Below are 21682 nucleotides of genomic sequence, written 5' to 3'. Positions count from 1 at the left end.
GCGTGTGTTCCAAGAGTCTGTGTAAAGATTAGATGCCGTAGGGTTCGCTGCTTTGGGTTCAGACATAGAGCACTGAGCAGGAACTTACGAACTCCTGGGAGAGCCAACGCGCGGCAGGAGGGGCTGCCCAGCGGAAGCTGAACTCTAGCGGCGGCGGAAGTGCCGCTCCGCACGGCTAAGATGGCGGCGCCCAGGCCGGTCTTGTTCGAGTAGGTTGCTGTTTGCAGGGACCCGCTTCAAGTTACTCAGGTGGAGAACCCAGAAGCAAGGTGTCTGGTTACTTTATCATAACCTTCTTGAGAGTCTTTGCATAAAAGTAGCTTGTGTTCCATAGACCTCGGGTACAGTTCTTCATTTCGAGCCTCACGAGCTGTCTCTTGGTTACAGACGCTGGCGATCCAGGATGCTTAACTAGATCCTTCGGCGCAGTCTCCGGACAGGTCGTGTGGCCAATAGGCTGCGGTGTAAGAGGCTATTCCAAAATCCAGCAAATCCAATGTTAGTCTTCCTTCGCTTTAGAGTTAATCTGTAGGAATTATCCTTATTATAATTCAAGGTGTAACTTTTAGCACTAATTGATTTTAGACAAATCCCCCCACAGACTCCCTGGAGTTTGTGGGGGAGTACATTTGCTTCATGTAGCATGGGACTTGCTGTTTCATTCACTGAAGTTTATTTATATAACAGGTACTGTGGTAGGCACGCTGCATGCAATAATATTTTGCTGTTATTTATAAAGGTTTCCTGTGTCCCAGGTTAAATTGAAACACCTTATTCTCCTACCTCCACTTCCCAAATGCTAAGCTCAGCCTTGTGCATTTTACAGTCTTGAAACAGAATTTGGAATAGTTTAAATAATTTGCCTGATTTTACACTCGTAAGTAGTAGAGCTAGTATTCGATTTCGGACTTAGATTTCTAATGCTTCTGTTAACCCATAACAGCCTCGTGTTTGTGTGTGTTTTTACTGGGCAATGAAACTGCTGGGAATCGCCTCACACTGATCTCAGTCAGACAGATTTGGGAACTGAACCATATCCCCGAATTAAGATCCTACAGGGTTTTCAAGCCCCAAATCCACAAGCATCTGTTTAAGGTTATTTCAGCAGTCAGGATTTTGGGATGGAGGCTTTCCTTGGGACATGTTTTTGTTACACACATGTAATGTTCCCATTGGTTGGGGTATTCAACTGTGGTGACTTGCCTTATCTTTGTCTAACATTCATGTGTCTTAACTTGCCAACCAGGTTTCAAGTACGCAGGTATATGTCTCTTTCTGCCAAATAGAGTTCAGTTCCCATGGAGATCTCGGGGACTTAAACTTTACTTGACCACTACTCAAGATGGAAGTCTTATTCCAAATAGCTTCTTATGTTGGTGCAAGTATCTCTCTTATGTTGGGGTCCTGCCCAGGAGGGTCTTATACCATAAAAACTTATACACAGGTGCAGGAAGTTCTGTTGGGTGATTGGTTGATTCAGGTCCAAGCTTACTGTTGGTAACTATACAAAACAGTTCTACTGACTTCTGTCATGATTGGTTTCCAAGGGCACAGAACATAACAATATGTAATCAATCTTGACATTAGAAAGTTTCTAGAAACAGAAACATATGAGAAAGTTCCCTAACAACAGCAGGCTAACCAGCTAACAGCTACCTAGGCCTTAATGTTTTAGTTAGGTTCCAAAAGAAACCAAGGTCTTACGAATGCTAGGCAAGCACTCTGCCACTGACCTACATACACACTTGACCACCTAAACACACACACACACACACACACACACACACACACACACACACACACACACCCCTACACCTGGAGCTAACTGTGTAGCCTTGGGGGCTGGTTTTCTGCCTCAGCTGCCTGCGTGCTGATTACAGCCCTGAACACTCATAACCTTTTCTGCACACCTCTGCCCAAAGCAGACTCTCAAAAAGCTTTTTAATGGTAACTTTGTTCTTGATTTTTTGGGGGCTCTCAATCCTTTAACCTCCTGAGTGCTTAGAGTTGGTTACAGGCATAGCCAATCACAGTTGACTTTTGGTACTATTCCTTATCTGCCTCCTTTGGCCCTTGTGTTAGGAATGTTTTCCTTCTTTCTTTCTTTCTTTCTTTCTTTCTTTCTTTCTTTCTTTCTTTTTTTAAGATTTATTTATTTAATGTGTGTGAGTACGCTGTAGCTGTCTTCAGACACACCAGAAGAGGGCATCGGATCCCATTACAGATGGTTGTGAGCTACCATGTGGTTGCTTGGAATTGAACTCAGGACCTCTGGAAGAGCAGTCAGAGTGCTTAACTCTTTGGGCCATCTCTCCAGCCCGTGTATTTACATTTTATTTTTATTACATTACTTGTTTATTTTGTGGAGGGCGGCACACATACCACACTGTGCTTGTGGAGGTCAGTGGACAGCTTGCTGGACTTGGTGTCTCTTTGCACCATGTGAGTTGGGGACTGAGTTCAGTCTTGGCAGCAAATGTCTTTATTGGTTGAACCATTGAATCCCTGTTGATTTAATCATTTATTTTCTGTGATTGGGCCTTTGTAGACCAAACTAGCCTCAAATTCACAGAGATCCATTAGCCTTTGCCTCCCTAAAGGCATGTGCCACCATGCCTGGTAAATTTACCTTTTTGAAAGTGTACTTACAATTCAGTGGCTTTTTTGTATATAACAGGGTTGCTACCAATATCATTTAATTTGAGAAAAATTTTAGAGTTTTGTCATCCACAGATTGTAAACAACCTAAATTGGCAATACTTAGTTGTTGCGTGTGTGTGTGTTTCATTTTTCTGAGACAGGGTCTCACTATGTAGCCTTGGCTGTCCTGGAATTCACTAGGTACACCAGGCTGGCCTCAAACTCACAGAGATCTACCTGCCTTTGCCTCCCCAGTGCTGGGATTAAAGGTGTGTGCCATCATGCCCCACTCGTATTTGTTTTTTGACAAAGGGTTTCATGTATCTCAGGCTGGCTTTAAACTTAGTATAGCCAAGGATAACCTGAACTCTTTACCTTCTTGGATGTGCAACCACCCTTGCCTTGGCTATAAATAATTTTACTAGATTGATCGTCAGAGAGGGAAAAAGAAATGCCAATGAAGAGTGAGCTCACATCAACTCATGGAAAAGATTAAGACAACCAGTGTTCAGTTATAAAGGCTGTGTTGTTGCTCTTAGGAGTGAATGAGAGGAATTCTCTTCACCAACAACGCAGTACTGGAAGGAGTCATCCACAGTTCACAGCTCCAGGGTCATGATGTTGTCCAGACCGAAGCCTGGAGAGTCTGAGGTGGACCTACTGCGCTTCCAAAGTCAGTTCCTCGAGGCTGGTGCAGCTCCAGCGGTGCAGCTGGTGAAAGGGAGTAGGAGGCGTGGTGATGCGCATCCAGACCAGCTCCCCCCACAGGACCATCGGGATGTGGTGATGCTGGACAGTGAGTGCTTTCGAGCATGGGCATGAGGAGAGGGGGTCAGCCTGGGGGATCCCACTTTTATGCTGAGGTGGCTGAATTCTGTTCCAAATGTAACCTCTGTTGCTGAAATTTTGTTTTATTTTTATTGCTTTTGTTCGTGTGTGAGAGAGAAAGAGAGAGAGAGAGGGAGAGAGAGAGAGAGAGAGAGAGAGAGAGAGAGAGAGAGAAAGGGTCTCTCTCTCCCTGTGACTCTAGCTTGTTTGGAATTCACTGTTGAACACAAGCTGACTTTGAATTTGTGACGATCTTATGAACACTGGGGTACCAGATGTGCAGCCCAGCTCTGCAGCCTCCTCATACAGATGAAGAAATTGAGGTTCAGAGAGGTTATATATCATATATTATATATCATATCCAAGATATCACAGCTGAAGCCAGGGCCCAGAGCTGCAGTCTTTTATTCTTTTTCTGCCCGCAATCCTGAAAGTTCCTCAGGAAAGTGTGAGTATCTCACTCTCTGCATTTTTTCTCTTTCAGGTCTCCCAGATTTGCCCCCGGCTCTGCTTCCTGCTCCTTCCAAGAGAGCTAGACCAAGCCCTGGCCGCCCCCTGCCTCACGATGAAGACCCTGAGGAGAGGCTGAACAGACACGATGAGCACATCACTGCTGTTTTGTCTAAGATTGTTGTACGTGTCAGCCCGGCTGAGTGGGGGAGAAAAGGGCTAGGAGTGGAAGGTGCTGCAGAAAGGTAGACTTTAAACACTCCACAGTCAGGTTGGGGCTAGGTTAGAACCACCTAGACTAGATTCAACATGGGCTCATGAACCCCTGGAATGAAGGTCATGGAGGCCACTGGAATAGGGTTCAGCCTGGAGAAGCCTATACATCTTCATCACTTTGTGTTTTGCTGCCACAGGAACGGGATACAAGTTCAGTTACTGTGACTCTGCCTGTGCCCAGTGGTGTGGCTTTCCCCCCTGTGTTCCACCGCTCTCAGGAGAGACAGGTAAGCAGGAGTTCCCTTAGGTGGAGTCTCAGATTGGGTTTCTATTACTGCATAAAACACCATGACCAGAAAAAACTTGGGAAAGAAAGGCTTTATTTCAATTACACTTTCCTCAGGATAGGAACCCAAACAGGTCAGGAACCTGGAGGCAGGAGCTGATACAGAGGCCATGGAGGAATACTGCTTACTGGCTTGCTCCTCATGGCTTGCTCAGCCTGCTTACTTATACATTCCAAGACCACCAGCCCAGAGTGGCACCTCTCACAATGGGCTGGGCCCTCGCTGTCAGTCACTAACTAGGAAACTGCCTTGGAGCTGGACCTCCTTTTGGGTGACTCTAGCTTATGTCAAGTTGTCACAAAACTATCCAACACAGATGGTGCTTAGGGAATGAGGGGCTCTCAGAGCGCATCGTCCCTAGGAAGTTAGTCTGGGCAATGAAGAACAGGTCCTTTGTTTTCTCTAAGAAAGCCATGTATAAGTATCTATGTGTGGGTATGTGCATGTGGGCATGGTACCCACAGAGGCTGGAAAGGGAGCCTCTGGAGCTTGAGTTACAGGGGCTTGCGAGCTGCCTGAGGAGAGTGCTGCGAATTGAATTTATTAGGTCCTCTGGAAGAACAGCAAGTAGCCATCTCTTGAGACCTCTCTTTAGACATTTTGTTTTTCTGTGTAAGTGTTTCAACTTGCATGTGTGTATGCCATGACGTGCATGCTTGGTGCTCGTGGAGATCTGAAGAGGCCTTCTGATTCCCTGGGACTGAAGTTAATGAATGGTTGTGAGTCACTTCGTGGGAACTAGGAGTTGAACTCAAGTTCTCTGCAAGAGCAGCAAAGCAAATGCTTCTAACCACTGAACTGTCTGTCTGTACTCCCCCTACCCCTGCCACACACACACACACACTTTTTATTTTTGAAATTGTCTCAGTAGGAAGCAGGCCTCATACTCACAGAAATGTCTTTTTGCCTCAGCCTTCCCAAGTGATAGAATTTTTTATTTTATTTTATTTTTTTTGTCTCTTTGCATTGCTGGTAATTGAATCCAGTACTTTCTGACCTGGTTAAGCAATGCATCCTGAGTTCTACCCACAGTTCAAGTCCTACTTTCTTCTTTGGGTGTGTATGTGTATGTGTGTATGATGTGTGTACATGAGTTTGTGTATGTTTGTTCTGGCAGTCAGAGAAGCCCCTTATGTGTCCTTCCTGCCTGCTATCTTCTTTAAAATAGCTTGTCTTTGGTATTCCAGCTTTGTGTGTTGGACTAAGGTGGCTTTTACTTTGTGAGACAGGGTCTCTCTCTGTAGCCCTGGGAGTCCTAGAACTCATTGTGTAAACCAGATTGTCCAGGCACTACAGAGATCCTCCTGCCTCTGCCCCCTAAATGCTAGGATTAAAGGCATATATTACCACATCCAGCCTTCAATGGCCTTTGAATTTCCAGGGATTTTTTTGTCTGTCTTCTATCTCGCTTTAGGCATATTGAGATTACAGTCACATGCTAATTGTACCCAGTTTTACATGGGTTATGGGGATTCAAATCAGATCTTCTTGTTTACAGAACAGATACATATACTTGTGTGTGTGTGTGTGTGTGTGTGTGTGTGTGTGTGTGTGTGTGTGTGTAAATGTGTTCAGGCCTAGGCATGGAAATCAGAAGAAAACCTGTAGGAGTCAGTTCTTCCCTTCCAACATGTGGGAAGGGAACATTGTTGTTGTTTTTTGGGTTTTTTGGTTTTTGTTTTTCCAGACAAGGTCTCATTTCTCATTGCAGCCTTCAAACTTGCTGTGTAGCACAGGGTGTCTTGATTGAACTCCTCTTATTTCTTCAGAGTGCTGATTTTAACTGGGTACCACGATATCCCAGAAGCCCTACTTTCTGTGAGAAAGTTTCTTTTCTCTGCTCCAGATCCTTGGTTTAAGGAGCTAAGGCAGAACAGGTAATTAAAATTGGTAGGGGCTGGAGAGTTGGCTCAGCGGTTAAGAGCACTGACTGCTCTTCCAAAGGTCCTGAGTTCAATTCCCAGCAACTACATGGTGGCTCACAACCATCTATAATGAGATCTGGGGTCATCTTCTGGCCTGTAGGCACACATGCAGACAGAAAGCTGTATGATGTACATAATAAATAAATAAATATTAAAAAAAAAAAAGGGTTGGGGATTTAGCTCAGTGGTAGAGCGCTTGCCTAGGAAGCGCAAGGCCCTGGGTTCAGTCCCCAGCTCCGAAAAAAAAAGAACAACAACAAAAAAAAATTGGTAACTTGGTTTTTTCTCTTTGCTCTGTAGGTGAAACCAGCAGCATCTAGTAAAAGGAGCATCTTTGCCCAAGAGATTGCAGCAAGGAGGGTGTCAGACAACAGGGCACCATCAGCTGAGCAAGTTGTCCCCAGCCCAGATGCACCAGAGGGTGAGTGCTGCCCGACTGACAATGATGGCGCTCAGTCATCTGGACTATAAATGTTATAAATGTATTCTCTTTTTAGTGTGGTAGAGTGGGGCAAAGTCAATTAACGTATACCAGTCTGGCCTCGAACTCCCTGTATAACGAAGGATGATTTTTTTTTTAAAGATTTATTTTATATTTGTGAGTACACTGTTGCTGTCTTCAGACACACCAGAAGAGGGCATCAGATCCCATTACAGATGGTTGTGAGCCACCATGTTGTTGCTGGGAATTGAACTCAGGACCTCTGGAAGAGCAGCCAATGCTCTTAACCACTGAGCCATCTCTCCAGCCCTGAAAGAAGATTTTAAAATTGTGACTCTCCTGCCTCCACCTCTGGACTGCTAGAGATACAGACGTGTGACCGTGTCAGGTCATATGGGTATGGTCCAAACCAGAGCTTCCTGTGTCCTAGCGGAGACCGGCACGCCAGCAACAGAGCTACGTCCCTAGCCACTCAAATGCACAATTACTTATTCAGTCTTTCTTCCTTTAAAAACTTTTTTGGTGGGCAGTGGTGGCATATGCCTTTAATCCCAGCACTTGGGAGGCAGAGGCAAGAGAGTTTCTGATGGTTCGAGGCCAACCTGGTCTATATACAGAGTGAGTTCCAGGACAGCCAAGGCTACACAGGAATCCTGTCTCAAAAACAAAATAAAAAACTGAAAGAAAAAAAGAAAGACAGGAAGAAGGAAAGAAACTCAAAATATTAATAAATATAAAAATTATATTTGGATTTCTTTAGTTTTACTTTATGATTGCTTGTATTTGGCCTATGTGCTATCCCGGGCGTGCTTGGTACTCTCCGAGATCAGAAAAGTGCACTGGATCCCCTGGAAATGGCATTTGGATGGTTGTGAGTCACCATGTGGGTGCTGGGAATTAAACTCAGGACCTTTGGAACTCAGTCAGTGCTCTTAACCTCTGAGCCATCTCTCCAGCCCATAGCAAGACTTTTTAATGAAAGAAGAGGAGAGGTTAGAAATGTCTGGTAGAGGGTGTGAAGTTTTTTGGGTTTTTTTTTATTGTTATATACCAGTGAGTGTTTTGCTTGCATGCATGCCTAGTGCTCTGGGAATTATAGAGGGCTGTAAGTTACCATGTGGGTGCTGGAAATAGAACCCAGTCCTCTGCAAGAACAACAGGTGGTCATAACCACTGAGCCATCTCTCCAGCTCTCCCATATAAATCTTAAGAGAAGAATAAATGAGAAGTGACCATCTTGCCTCCCCAGAACACCTGGAATGCTGTGTGGTTTCTATTCTGTGGCCAGGGAAGTTCCAGGGCCATCACTGGTCCCTAGGGCTAGTTGCCTTATTGAAGAGGCCAGAGGGTGTAGGTATAGCCAGGAGAGCAGAGGGATAAAACTGATTGTGCACTTCTTTCAGGTGCCGTGCCCTGTGAGACACCCTCCTCTAAGGACAGAGGCAGCCAGCTTCCTGGGAGGAGCCATAGCTTCCACAGACCAAATCTAATCACAGGAAAGGGGCTCAGGAGCCAGGCGGCTGTGCAGGAGGTCCAGACCATCCATGAAGAGAATGTAGCAAGACTACAAGCCATGGATCCTGAGGAGATCCTGAAGGAGCAGCAGCAGTTACTGGCTCAACTTGGTATGGATGTTAGGTCTTCCTGCTGGGGCCAAGATAAGCAGGGGCTGCCACTTGTTGGGGAAGGCCTACTGCGAATGCTAGGCTTTATGCTCTGTGTGTGTGTGTGTGTGTGTGTGCGTGTGTGTGTGTGTGTGTGTGTGTGTGAGAGTGTGTGTGTGTGTGTGTGAGTGTGTGTGTGTGTGTGTGTTTGACTGTTGTGGTAGCTGGGATTGAACTCATGTCCTTACATATTCTAGGCCAGTGCCCTACCACTAATCATACCTCTAGCCCTTAAGGAGTTGAGGAGAAGCAGAGATCCTGTACAAGTAATTGCAGGGCAGACATATTTGTAGTATTTACTTATTTACTGGCATTGGAGATTAATGAACTATATGCTAATACTTCCATACATTTCTTTGTCCTTAAACTATCCTCCTACTCTTGGGAGAGAGATGGTATTAAGTTCATTTTGCTAATGAATGAATGAACAAACAAAGCAGGCTCTGCTACTTGGAGTGGTACATGTCTCTAATCCCAGCACTTGGAAGTAGAATCAAACCAGAGTTCCTGCTCAGCTGTATGGCTAGTTTGAGGCTAGCCGGACTCTGGGACCCTTCTTCAAAAGTAAAACTTGAAGCTGATGATATAGCTCAGTGGGTGAAGGGCTCCCTGAGCAAGCCTTTTGACCATGAAAAGGTGGGCGAGAACTGATTCCACTAAGTTGTACTGAGACCTCCATATGTACACATACTACCTCCCCGTATCCTTAGTAGTAACTTAAAACAAAAAACAAACAACCCTCGAAAAATAAAAATGAGGCTCAGAAATTTAAGAGAAATTCTCCACCAGTCACATAGCTGATAAGGAATATAGAATGGATTGATGGGAGGAGTGCTACAGTTGAAACCCAGAACCCTAGGCCATGTCTTGTACATCCAGTGCTACAGACTGGGTCTGGTGCTTCCGACTGGTCTAACCACCTGCTCCATTATGTCCTACCGAAGTTCCTGGTGCAGTCACACCATGCTTTATCACAGCTGTGCTCTACCCTCTGTCCTTCACCTTCTAGTGTGACTGCAGTGATGCATACAGGATCTTCCTCTCAGTCTTGTTCCACATCGTATGCAGACCGATTGTGTGCTGTATATTCAGGTTTTAGTAAATGTATGTACAGACTGAGAGAAAAGAAAGAAGTTGTTTGGCTAGGTACTGTCCTTTGACTCTAGCCAACATCCACTTGTTTCTCCCACATCTGACCTGGCGGCAAGCAGATTCCAGCATAGGAACCCAGCCAGAGGACTGTGGAGAGCAGGGGCTGTGGCGATAGTCAGGCCCCAGGTGCTACACAGGCGTGGACTGGCAGGAGAGTGCAGGGGCCTGAGCCAGGACCTGGAAGTAGTTTGCCTTGACCTTAGCACCCGAGGTGGGAATCTTCCAGCAGGTCTCAAATGAGGAGGAGTCTCAAGACCTACCCTGGCTTCTTACCCTCTCTCCACCATTACTCCTAGACCCCAGCTTGGTTGCCTTCTTGAGAGCTCATAACCATACCCGGGAGCAAACAGAAACAAAAGCCACCAAGGAGCAGAACCCAGAAAGGCCCTCAGTTCCTGTCAGTAAAGAAGAGCCCATCATGTCAACATGTACCGGGGAGTCTGGGACCAGGGACAAGCTGGAGGACAAGTTGGAGGACAAGCTGCAGCCAAGAACCCCAGGTTTGGAGAACAGGCACCATCATTTCGTCAGAGAGGAAAAAATAGCCCAGTGTGGTGGTGCATGCTTCTAATTCCAGCATCCTTGATAGGCAGAGTCAGGCGGATCTCTGTCAGTTGGAGGCCAGCCTAATATCTGCATATCACAGGCTACAAAGCGGGAGTGTGCTTGCTACCAAGCCTGACAACCTGAGGTAGATCCTTGGAACCTTCATGGTGAAAGAGAAAAACAGCTTCCACACATGCCGTAGTGTATGCGCACACACGCACTTCTCATACACAAAATAAGTAAATGTTAAAAAAGAAAAAGGGTGGGAAAAAGTGTCCTTGGCCATGGCCTGCTGATGGGGAGATGCTCCCCTCCCTTGGATATGGAATGTTCATCTTCATTAGTGTCTTTAAATTGGCTCAGATGGTCCTAATTTGCTGGCGCATGTCTTTCTGCACATCTGTTTTTTTGTCTTGTTATCCCTACTCCCGACATCTGAATGGGTAGCAAAGTGTGACTGAGGCTCCCTCCCAAGGCAGACCAACTTCCTGCCTTTGCACTTGTTTCATCCCCTTTCTGTCAGTGTTTTGGAGGCATGGTAGAGCCAGGAAAAGGGAGACATTTCCAGTGTAGGACTCGGGACTTGCCAGACCAGGAGCAGAGGCCAGTGGAAGCACTTATCTCCCAGAGACAAGATTATTTCATTAGAGATTAACAAAAGAGGAAATTGAATTATGACAGCCCGGAACCTCTGCTCCTGAAGGACTGCTGGGCCAGCACTGCTGGGCCAGCCAGGCAGGTTGAGTGGGGGTGGGGTGGGGGTGAGGCCGAAGGAGGAGATGGTAGAGGTGTTCTGTACCCTGCCCCACTGCAGCAGCATAGCTGCCTCCCCTTCTTTGTCTCCCTTCCCTTACTCCTTCAGAGGGCTGCACCAGAGGGTACTGCTGTACTTTCCTTGGCATTTGGTGTCCCATATTCCTTTTCTGTCACTTCTTCCTTTTCTTCTCTTCTCCTTAGAACAAGTCTTTGGAGTCGGCATGGGGCTGGAGCCAGGACCAGCTATGTCGCTATAGTTGAGACATTCATCCAGTTGTCAGGGGTGCCAAGCCATACCATTTAGCCCTAGCTGAGGGTAGGAGCTGCTAGGTTCAGTGCAGAAGGCCTGAGGCAGCTGCTTTCTCCAGTAGGCTGAGCTCCTTGAGGAACCCTATGCTTCTGCCTCCCCAGCACTGAAGCTCCCCATGACCCCCAACAAAGAATGGCTCCATATGGACACCGTAGAGCTGGAGAAGCTCCACTGGACCCAGGACCTGCCACCGCTCCGGCGGCAGCAGACACAGGAGGTGAGGGGGAACATGTGGGATGGAGTTGCTCTTTTTCTGCCCAGAACTGGGGCCTGAGAAATAGTTCTTGTTTGCTCTCAGCTTCTCTCCTGTCACCCCACCTGGCCCTATAGGCCACAGGAGCCCTATTTCCAGTCAGAGGTAGAGCCCAGACTAATCCTAAAAGGCTGGAGATTAAAGGCGATTGAGTGTGGAGAAACTGATGCAGCTCCCAGCATAGCTCTTTCTTTGTCTTAGAGAATGCAGGCTCGATTCAGCCTTCAGGGAGAGCTCCTGGAGCCTGATGTGGATCTGCCCACACATCTGGGCCTGCACCACCACGGAGAAGAGGCAGAGGTAAGGCATGGGATCCAAGGAAAACTGGAGACTCTTAGCAAATGATTAGCAACTGTGCAAAAATAGGATCCCTGGTCAGTTGCCTTTGCCCTGTGTGTCCTGCCCCAGCTCGTGGCCTTGCTGTCACTCTGTTTCTTAGAGACAGGATGCTCCTACTACTGCACCCTACCCTGTTGTAACAGCCGGGCTTTGCATGCTTTCCCTCAGAGCATTCCCTCCTCATAGGCTGCCATCCTGATTTCCTAACTCAAGCCCTCCCTTACCTTGGGAAGTTTCCTAGTCCTCCTTTGCTCACCTTATTGGTCCTAGTTCTTCAGCTTGGCAGGACAGTCCATAGACCTCAAGCTCCGCCTCCTTGACTCCTCTGGACCACTCTGCTAATGCTTCCACATGGAATCCCCATTTTCACAGCCTAGCATGGCTCACTCCAAAGAATGTCCATACCTTTATTCCATGCTGGACCATTAAAGCTGTACCCATCCACTGAGAGCAGATTCCCTTTCCATGCCTGTCCTCTGATTAGAAATTAAACATCAGCTACTATATCCGCCTCTGCTTTATGGTGGGTGCCATTGCTCTGTGCATGGACTATATTTTTCATTAGCTTGAGGTTCCAAGGGGAGCCATGACTAGGTGTCACTTGTTTATCTTGCCTTCCCCTTGGTACTTTCCTGGGTATTTAGAAGACACTGTCCTGTGTCTTGATTCCTTCTGACTCTTTGTCCCTGCACCAGAGAGCAGGGTACTCTCTACAGGAGCTGTTCCACCTGACCCGTAGCCAGGTATCCCAGCAGAGAGCACTGGCATTGCATGTGTTGTCCCACATCGTCGGCAGGGTAAGTGGACTGCTGGCCTGGTCCTACCTAGCCATACCCCATCCTTCATCCTGTGATCTTAGCCTTTTCCTCCTTACTGTGGGTCAGACTAGGAATGGGGCAAAAACAGGGTGATGGGTCAGCAACAGTTCTATCCAAGTTCTGCATCTTCAACAAAGTGTCATCCTCCTGTACCCAAGGCCCAGGCTGGTGAGTTTGGGGACCGTCTAGTGGGCAGTGTCTTGCGCCTCCTCTTGGATGCTGGCTTCCTCTTCCTGCTGCGCTTCTCTCTGGATGACAGGATAGACAGCGTCATTGCAGCAGCTGTCCGAGCTCTTCGTGCTCTGCTGGTTGCTCCTGGAGATGAGGTATGTCAGGGATAGGAATGGGTTCAGAGGCTACAGGGCTCTCTCTGCTCTGCGTTCTGGGCGTGCCTTTTGCTAAGGCTTTGCAGGCAGAGTGGAGAATAGGGTGGCAGGTATCAGCCACTTTCAAAGGACACAAGCCCAAGAGCCTTGGCTCCCTGCTGCTCTGTGTTGGGGAAAGATGATTTTGCTTTGCCCAGAACCATTTCTTCTTTCTCACCCCTCCTCTGGCAGGAGCTCCTTGACAGCACCTTCTCTTGGTATCATGGAGCTTCAGTGTTCCCTATGATGCCCAGCCACGACGATAAAGAGGATGAAGATGAGGACGAAGAACTCACAAAAGAAAAGGTGAATCGAAAGACCCCTGAGGAAGGAAGCCGCCCTCCACCCGACCTGGCCAGACATGATGTCATCAAGGTAGAGGGCACTCTGCATTCCTGTCCTTGACCTCCAGGTTTGATGAGCAGGAGAGGTCACCAAGACTGGGTAACCCCCTTATGTGGCAATGGGTTTCTTTCTGAGTCCTAGGGTCTTCTGGCTACCAACCTGCTGCCTCGGTTCCGCTATGTGCTGGAGGTGACCTGCCCAGGGCCCTCTGTGGTCCTTGACATCCTGGCTGTGCTTATACGCCTGGCCCGGCATTCCCTGGAGTCAGCCATGAGGGTGAGCAGAGAAGGAGGGCAACGAATGGACAGAGCCAGCCAGCGCCCCCCCTCCCCCCCGTGGACTCTTCTTGTTGATTTATTTTATGGTTTTTGTTACTGTTGTTTTTGTTGCTGCTGCTGTTTTAAGATAGGGTTTCATTATAGCTCAAGCTGGTTGAGAGCTTGCTGTATCGCTTAGTCAGGCCTGAGACCGCAGAAACCCTTCCTCAGCTTCCTGAGTACCAAGACGATAGGCATAAGCCCGTGGCCTGTGTCCAGATGATGGACCTTATCTCTGTTTCCCTTTCCTCCTATCTCCCGCAGGTCCTGGAGTGTCCTCGGCTGATGGAGACCATAGTTCGGGAGTTCTTGCCGACCAGTTGGTCCCCTATAGGGGTGGGGCCTGCTCCCAGTCTATATAAAGTGCCTTGTGCTGCTGCCATGAAACTACTCAGGGTCCTGGCCTCAGCTGGGAGGAATATCGCTGCCCGACTGGTAAGCCTACCCTGGCCTCCTGACATGGTGTGGGCTCCCTGACCGTAGCCTGTCCAGAGCTGCTGCCTGCAGACAGGTGCACATCACCTATAGCCAAGCAGAGAAGTGCCCAGCAAGCACTATCTAAAGAGAAGGGAAGAGCACTGGCTGGTGAGACGCTCCACAGGCAGAGGCGCCTGCTGCCAAGCTGGTGACCCAAGTTTAGTCTCTGGAACCCACATGGAAGGAGGAGGAAGTGGCTCCTGGAGTTCCCTCTGATTTCCATATGTCTGACAAGTGAGCACTTATGGCCCCAAATAAATGCTAAGGACAAAGGCTGAAAGAGGGGGCCAATGCTCTTTCAACTCTGCCCAGAGCTATAGGCCCTGTGGCGTCACAAAGACTTAGAATAGGGCAGCTTGAGCCCGTTTCCAAGAGACCCAGTACTAGCTGGATGACCCTGACGCCCTTACCTTCTTATCTCCAGCTAAGCAGCTTTGATGTCAGGAGCCGACTGTGCCGATTCATAGCTGAAGCACCACGTGACCTGGCCTTGCCATTCGAAGAAGCAGAGATCCTGACAACTGAGGCCTTCCGTCTCTGGGCCGTGGCTGCCTCCTATGGCCAGGGTGGTGACCTTTACAGGTGAGGAAAAGCAAGAGATAGGCTTCTCTAGGGCCCTGCTGTTCTGAGTGTGAGTTCTGCACTACATCCTTTGCTCAAGACCCCGAGCATGATGAGGGGATTTCTGTCCGGTGTGGAGTCACTAGGGAAGAGTGGGCCAACAGCATTCTCTGTCAATAGCGTTAGGATATTGGGGAAGTCAGAGGTCAGTTCCCAAGTATGCAGTAACTTAGAAGGTTTGCAGGACCTAGCCTTGCACAAGTGTCTTTGTCCTGGGCTGTCTCCCTCCTGCTCCTTTTTGACCAGGTTGAAGCTCCTGACAGAACTGTGCTTTGTGCCCTGATCATGCCTCTCTGCATAGTGAAGGCCAGTTGTTTTCCCCAGGGAGCTGTACCCAGTGCTCATGCGGGCCCTGCAGACACTGCCTCCAGAGCTCAGCACTCATCCCCTGCAGCCCCTGTCCATGCAGCGGATGGCCTCTCTGCTCACTCTGCTCACCCAGCTGACCCTGGCAGCTAGCACACAGCCTGAGGCCACCAGGTAAGCCAGCTCCAAGCCTGTCAGCAGGTGTGCACTGCAGCCACCCCAGGACAGAGGGGTGCTCCTCCACAGGGAGAGGGGGAGGTGGCTGGAGTTTAGGGAGTATGGCCAGATGCTTACCTTTGCCCCCTTTGACACTCCTGCAGTGGCTCTGTCGAGTCCTGTGTGGTGGCCATCCCTTCCTCAATCACCTGGACACATGTATCTGGACTCAAGCCACTGGTTGAGCCATGTCTAAAGCAGACCCTAAAGTTTCTGCGCAGACCTGATGTGTGGAATGCCCTGGGTCCGGTGCCTAGTGCCTGCCTTCTGTTCTTGGGTGCTTACTATCAGACCTGGAGCCAGCAGGTGAGTGCAGCCTGCCTGCCTTCATCTGGATCCTACACACTTCCTCCTGTTTCTTCTCTATAGGTTCTCCACCTCCCTTTTTTATATGGGCCAGTTGTTTTCCCCAGGGAGCTGTCTTCAGACACACTAGAAGAGGGCATCAGGGGGTTGGGGATTTAGCTCAGTGGTAGAGCACTGAGTAAGTGGTAGAGCCTAGCAAGAGTAAGGCCCTGGGTTCAGTCCCCAGCTCCGAAAAAAGAAAAAAAAAAAAAAAAAAAAAAGAAGAGGGCATCAGATCTCATTACAGATGGTTGTGAGTCACCATGTGATTGCTGGGAATTGAACTCAGGATCTCTGGAAGAGCAGTCAGTGCTCTTAACCCCTGAGCCATCTTTCCAGCCCCTGTTGGTTCCTTTTCTACCTCTCCCTTTGTGTGGCTTTGGGTGTAAATATGGCTGTCCTGTGTGGAATTCCAGAGCCACACATGCCAGACAGTTTCTTTCCTACTGACAGGTACGACCTTCACCTTTCCACTCTACCCATCCCTTCCCACTTCTGTTTCCCAGGGGAGCTTCCGAGACCCATGTTGATGAGCATCAGCTCAGCTTTTGTCTGCCCTCTCATGCATCCGAGATGTGTACTAGAGCAAACTCAGGGCTGTCTCCCCTTAAGAAAGATCTGGCTGTGGAAGCTTCCAAACAGATTTATTTGAGACCTGTAATGTGGTGGGACTGGTCCAGATATATAGGGCTAGGAAAATGGGTATTTTAGCCCTTCAGCTCAATGAACACCTTGGCCCTCCAGTCAGGCTTGTGCCCAGAGGATTGGCTTCAGGACATGGAACGCTTTTTGGATGAATTCTTGCTGCCACTGCTGAGCCAGCCTCCTTTGGGCAGGATGTGGGATTCCTTAAGGTATGATCTGTGATGGCAGCTGGGGGAGTGTGGGATGGAGACCATTCTCCTGAGGGGCTCATGGGTCTGTCTCCCCAATCCATCCCAGGACATGGCTTTTAGGAGCCTGAGGAAACCCAAATTCCCAACAGGAGCAACCCTTGGTACTCTGAGGAACATGAACACTGGTCTGCACAGCCACATCCTGGCTTGCACTCACCAGATCAGGGTCCCCTCAGCATCTATATTCTCCCCACAGGGACTGCTCCCCGCTCTGCAATCCGCTGTCCTGTGCTTCCACCCCTGAAGCTCTCCCCAGCCTCGTGTCACTAGGCTGTGCAGGAGGCTGTCCCCCTCTCAGTGTGGCTGGCTCAGCCTCACCCTTCCCATTCCTCACTGCCCTCCTCTCTCTTATCAACACTCTGGGCCAGATCCACAAGGGGCTTTGCAGACAGGTAAGCCTCAGGTGACAGGTAAGCCTCAGGTGTCCATTTATAGGCCAGGCGTGGGGACAAATAGCAGGGGTAGGAAAGAGGGAGAAGGGAGGCCTCATTTTTCTGAGTGGTTAGGAGCGGGCAACAGTCTGGGGAGCCCCAGAACCCATCAGTGTCAATTTCCAGATCTGAACAAACTTGTTCCCTCAGCTGGCTGTTGTGTTGACTGCCCCAGGACTCCAGAACTACTTTCTCCAGTGTGTGGCTCCTGCACCTGCGCCACAGCTCACACCCTTCTCTGCCTGGGCCCTGCGCCATGAGTACCACCTACAGTACCTGGTGCTTTCCCTAGCCCAGAAAGCGGTGGGTCCCTCTCTGCAGAGCCAGCCCCACCCTGCGGTCCCTCCTGCCTCTCTGCCACCTGTGCTGTTTGTACTGCCCCTGTGCTGTAGTCCATGTTCCCTGGTTCATGTCCTCCATCTCTCTGTCATTTCCTCATGCCCTCTGCTTCGGTCCTCCATGCTGCCTCCCTGCCTAATAGTGCCCGCCCTGCCTCCTCCCTAGGCAACATCGCAGCCAGAGCCAGCTGCCAGCACTGCCCTCCATCATGTTATGGCCCTGGTCCTGCTGAGCCGGCTGCTGCCTGGAAGTGAATTCCTCGCCCACGAGCTGCTGCTGAGCTGTGTGTTCCGGCTGGGGTTCCTGCCGTAAGTCCAGGCACTTCAGGCTTCAGGGGCTTGGGACTTTGGATGCTGCTGAACTCTTAACAAAACCTAGGTTTTAGTCTCAAGCTTCACATGTTATAATTAATTCGTTATTCCCTCAGTAAAGTGAAGATGAGGTTAGGTTATTCACCGTCCCCCCACCTGAGAACGATAAGTCTCCACAGTATAACAGTGGCTAAAAAATGTCACATAAGCTAAGCTAGGGATGTAGTTGAACAGTAAAGCACCTGCTTGGCATGTGTGAGGCTCTAATTCAAAGTAGGGACCTGGTTCACTGATGCACACCCTTTATCGTAGCACTCAAGAGGTCAGCCGGACTACATGAGATTACCTCAAAACAATATAGACAGATGTAGATATTGACATATAGATATAGATAGATGGATAGAGATAGATGATAGATAAATGATGAATAGACAAATGGTAGATTTTAAGTAAATGAATAAACAAGTAAATAAATAGGAAAGGTGACACCTTGACCCCAGCACAGCTAGAAAATGAAAGCATACAAATTTCCATAAACTTTCCTTCTGAGCCATCTCCTAAATGCCATGCAGCATTGTGGTGTGAACGGCTGTCAGGGGAGCAGAAAGGCACAGGACTAAACTTAGAAACCCTAGATCTGGGACACTGTCTGGATGCTGTGATTCTAGCCCTTAGTTTTGGCTTTTGTATCATGTTACAGGGAAAATGCTTCAGGTGGTCCAGAGGCAGCTGACTTCTCTGATGGGCTGTCCTTAGGGAACAGTGGGGACCCTCACTGTAGACGAGGGGCTCTCCTAGTTCAAGCTTGCCAGGATCTCCCCAGCATCCGCAGCTGCTACCTGGCCCATTGTTCACCAGCTCGAGCCAGTCTGCTGACCTCCCAAGCGTTGTACCGTGGAGAGCTGCCGCGAGTCTCAAGTCTGCTGCTGCCTGTACCTAAGGAGCCACTGCTGCCCACTGACTGGCCCTTCCAGCCGCTGATCCATCTCTACCACCGAGCTTCAGATACTCCCTCTGGGCTGCCTGCTGCTGACACTGTAGGCATCACCATGCGGGTCCTACAGTGGGTGCTAGTTCTGGAGAGCTGGCGCCCTGAGGCCCTCTGGGCTGTGCCCCCTGCTGCCCGCCTGGCACGTCTCATGTGTGTGTACCTGGTGGATAGCGAGCTTTTTCGAGAGACTCCCATACAACGTCTAGTGGCTGCTCTTTTAGCTCGGCTCTGTCAGCCCCAAGTCTTGCCAAACCTCAAGCTGGACTGCCCCCTCCCTGGCCTGACCTCCTTTCCTGACCTCTATGCCAGCTTCTTAGACCACTTTGAGGCCGTCTCATTTGGAGACCACTTGTTTGGGGCTCTGGTCCTCCTTCCTCTGCAGCGCCGGTTCAGTGTCACCTTGCGCCTTGCCCTCTTTGGGGAGCATGTGGGAGTATTGCGAGCACTTGGCCTGCCTCTGGCTCAGGTACGTTCTCAGCCTATCCAGGCCTGCCTAGGACCCTTGCACTGGACATTAGGGGCAGTCTGGAGCAGTGTGGAGCTTCAGTGGCATCATTACCTCATTACCTCTTTGAAAGTATCAAGATGCAGGGAATAGAAGGACTTTTATCATGGAAACTGGCAGAGAGTAGGTGTTCATATCATCATCATCATCATCATTGATTTTTTTCAAGACAGGGTTTCTCTTTGTAGCTTGCCTATCCTGGAACTTGCTCTGGAGACCAGGCTGGCCTGAAACTCACAGAGATCCTGCCTCTGTCTCCTGAGTGTTGGGATTAAAGGCGTGTATCACCACTACAGCAGGGTTCATGTTATTAAGAAGGTTTGGTTTCTGCTTGTGAACTCCTACAGTCTAGATGAAGATATGCTAAGACCGAAAAACAAAACCATAGTTGTTAATCACTCAGATTCTTGGTGTGTTAAGTCAGAATTCAGAGAGTTTTTTAAAAGATCAGAGTGGACTTCTCTGAAGGAGAAAATGCTATGGAGGAGAGGTTGACTCAGTGTTGTTCACCAACCCCTGGAAGTTTGTGGAGAATTTGGCTCTTAAAAGGTTTCTGTAAAGTGCTTACTACAAAAAGGCTATGAAGCAAAGCCCTAAAGAATGGTCAGGCTAAAGAGTCAGCTCACATGTTGTAAAGAAAACCAGGCCTGGTAACACAGGCCTATAACCCTAGTCTCTTAGCTGAGGCAGGAGGATTGAAGTTTAAGGACAGCCTGGGCTATACAGAGTTCTAGTCTAGGGTGAGATCGAACACTGTCATCAGCGTGCTAAGGATTGTAGCTCGGATGATAGAGCTTGCTAGCTGATCTGAGCTTCACATTTGATGGGATACTTGCACTCAGGTGTGCATATAACACACACAATTAAAACAAAAATATCTAAAAATGTAATAGGTACCCATAATATTTTTTTTATTTAAAAACATTTTAGAGCCAGGTATAGTGGTACACACATTTAATCCCAGCACTTGGGACACAAAGGCAGTTGAATCTCTGCGAGTCTGAGGACAGCCTAGTTCATGTAGAAGTTCAGGGCCAGAGCTATATAAAGAGACCCTGTCTCAAGAAAGAAAAGGGTTTTGAGACGGTGTCTTCCTATGTAAGCCAGGCTGGACGCTCCCTTGCAATTTCCCTGCCCTAGCCTTGTGTATGTGTTCAGGAATGATAGACACATGCTTCCACTCCCAGCTCAGTAATAATTGTCTTTATTTATATTTTTTCTAGTCTCTTTTGTATACTTTTATATTTTTATAAAATTGGAATTACTGCATAATGAATTTTTCATTTAACCTTACATCACAAGCATTCGGCATCCTTAAATACTTGTAAGAAATCAATACTTTGTGTGTGTGCTGGAAATGGGACCCAGGGCTTCATGCATCCTAGGAAGGAGCTCAGGCTGTAGGCTGTGCCCAGCACCAGTCTTTGCCCTCCACCCTTCATCCATGTACTAAGAAGGAGGTCTTTCTAGGACTTGATGTCTGCCCTGTGATTTGCTTACATGTGACCAACAGACACATGCTGCTACTGGTGGACATTTCCAGCTTGGCCCTCAGCATATTGTTCCCTCTGTCACAGCTGCCTGTGCCTCTGGAGTGCTACACAGAGCCTGCTGAAGACAGCCTGGCTCTCCTTCAGCTCTACTTCCGGGCCCTGGTTACTGGTGCACTCCATGCACGTTGGTGCCCCGTCCTCTACACTGTAGCTGTGGCTCATGTCAATAGTTTCGTCTTCTGCCAGGACCCAAAGAGCTCAGTAAGTCACCAATCTATCTTCAGAGGGACGGAGGGAGCTGGTGGGCCACTTGGGGTTGGGCTGAGGGTTAGTGAGGCCAGTGGTGGCTACCAATCCTCGGCTTAATGCCATATCTCCCTCTTACGCTCCCAGGATGAGGTGAAGGCTGCCCGAAGGAGTATGCTGCAGAAGGTGTGGCTACTGGCAGACAAGGTAGAACTGTGGGTATTGGGAAGGGAAAGATACAGGGGTTTAAGGAACCAAACCTCAACAAACTCTCACCACTCACTTCATGGGTTTTGCCCTCCACAGGATCTGCGGCAGCATCTCCTTCACTATAAACTCCCCAACTCCAGCCTCCCAGAAGGCTTTGAACTGTATCCCCAGTTACCTCGCCTGAGGCAGCAGTACCTTCAGACGCTGCCCACAGAGGTGCTCCAGAACGGAGGATTCAAGACATAGGGCACTTGCCCCAGCTAAAGATGAACTAAAGATGAGCTAAAGATTCATTCTCCTGAGGCTTCCCGGTGCACATCATGAGAGAAACACAAGCTTGCCTTCCTTCCTGTGAGCACATCGAGCCTCTTCTTTTAGAACAGAAGGAACTCATATTACATTATGATACTGCAGCTCAGGACCTGGGAGCTCTGAGGGCTGTGCTAGGAGTGACTTCAATGTTTCCCCTGCGGTGGCCCAGGACAGTCTGAGCACAGCTCTTCTCACCACCTCCCATCTTTACCAGGTCAGGGTGTGTGATTGCTGTGCTACGCCCTGAAATAAAATTCTTTTCTAGTCTTA

The 21682-nt window shown here is 48.8% G+C and overlaps 1 protein-coding gene across 5 annotated transcripts; it reads left to right on the top strand.

Moving 5' to 3' along the window:
- Positions 1–146: 146 nt before the first annotated feature.
- On the top strand, positions 147–21682 carry Rpap1 (RNA polymerase II associated protein 1). 5 transcript variants are annotated; one of them, XM_006234771.5, is made up of 26 exons: positions 147–269; positions 388–498; positions 3180–3436; positions 3953–4101; positions 4332–4421; positions 6707–6827; positions 8252–8473; positions 9961–10164; positions 11378–11493; positions 11731–11829; positions 12564–12665; positions 12845–13012; positions 13244–13426; positions 13538–13672; positions 13978–14148; positions 14615–14772; positions 15136–15291; positions 15438–15639; positions 16423–16532; positions 16771–16966; positions 17156–17308; positions 17510–17652; positions 18356–19112; positions 20729–20905; positions 21038–21097; positions 21197–21682. In XM_006234771.5, the coding sequence occupies exons 3-26, from the start codon at positions 3256–3258 to the stop codon at positions 21344–21346; spliced, it is 4203 nt and encodes a 1400-aa protein (XP_006234833.1). In that variant the 5' UTR covers positions 147–269; positions 388–498; positions 3180–3255; the 3' UTR covers positions 21347–21682.

Source organism: Rattus norvegicus, chromosome 3 (genome assembly GCF_036323735.1).
Source record: "Rattus norvegicus strain BN/NHsdMcwi chromosome 3, GRCr8, whole genome shotgun sequence".
Lineage (NCBI taxonomy): Eukaryota > Metazoa > Chordata > Mammalia > Rodentia > Muridae > Rattus > Rattus norvegicus.
Note: the sequence above shows the minus strand (reverse complement) of the source record. Positions and strands in the feature narration are given on the sequence as shown.

Bases quoted from the DNA above. Each gene is read 5' to 3' on its own strand.
- Rpap1 (XM_006234771.5), top strand. From the start codon at position 3,256: ATGATGTTGTCCAGACCGAAGCCTGGAGAGTCTGAGGTGGACCTACTG. The intron at 10,165-11,377 runs GTTTGGAGAACA...CTGCCTCCCCAG, and splicing joins GCTGCAGCCAAGAACCCCAG to CACTGAAGCTCCCCATGACC. The intron at 14,773-15,135 runs GTGAGGAAAAGC...TGTTTTCCCCAG, and splicing joins CAGGGTGGTGACCTTTACAG to GGAGCTGTACCCAGTGCTCA.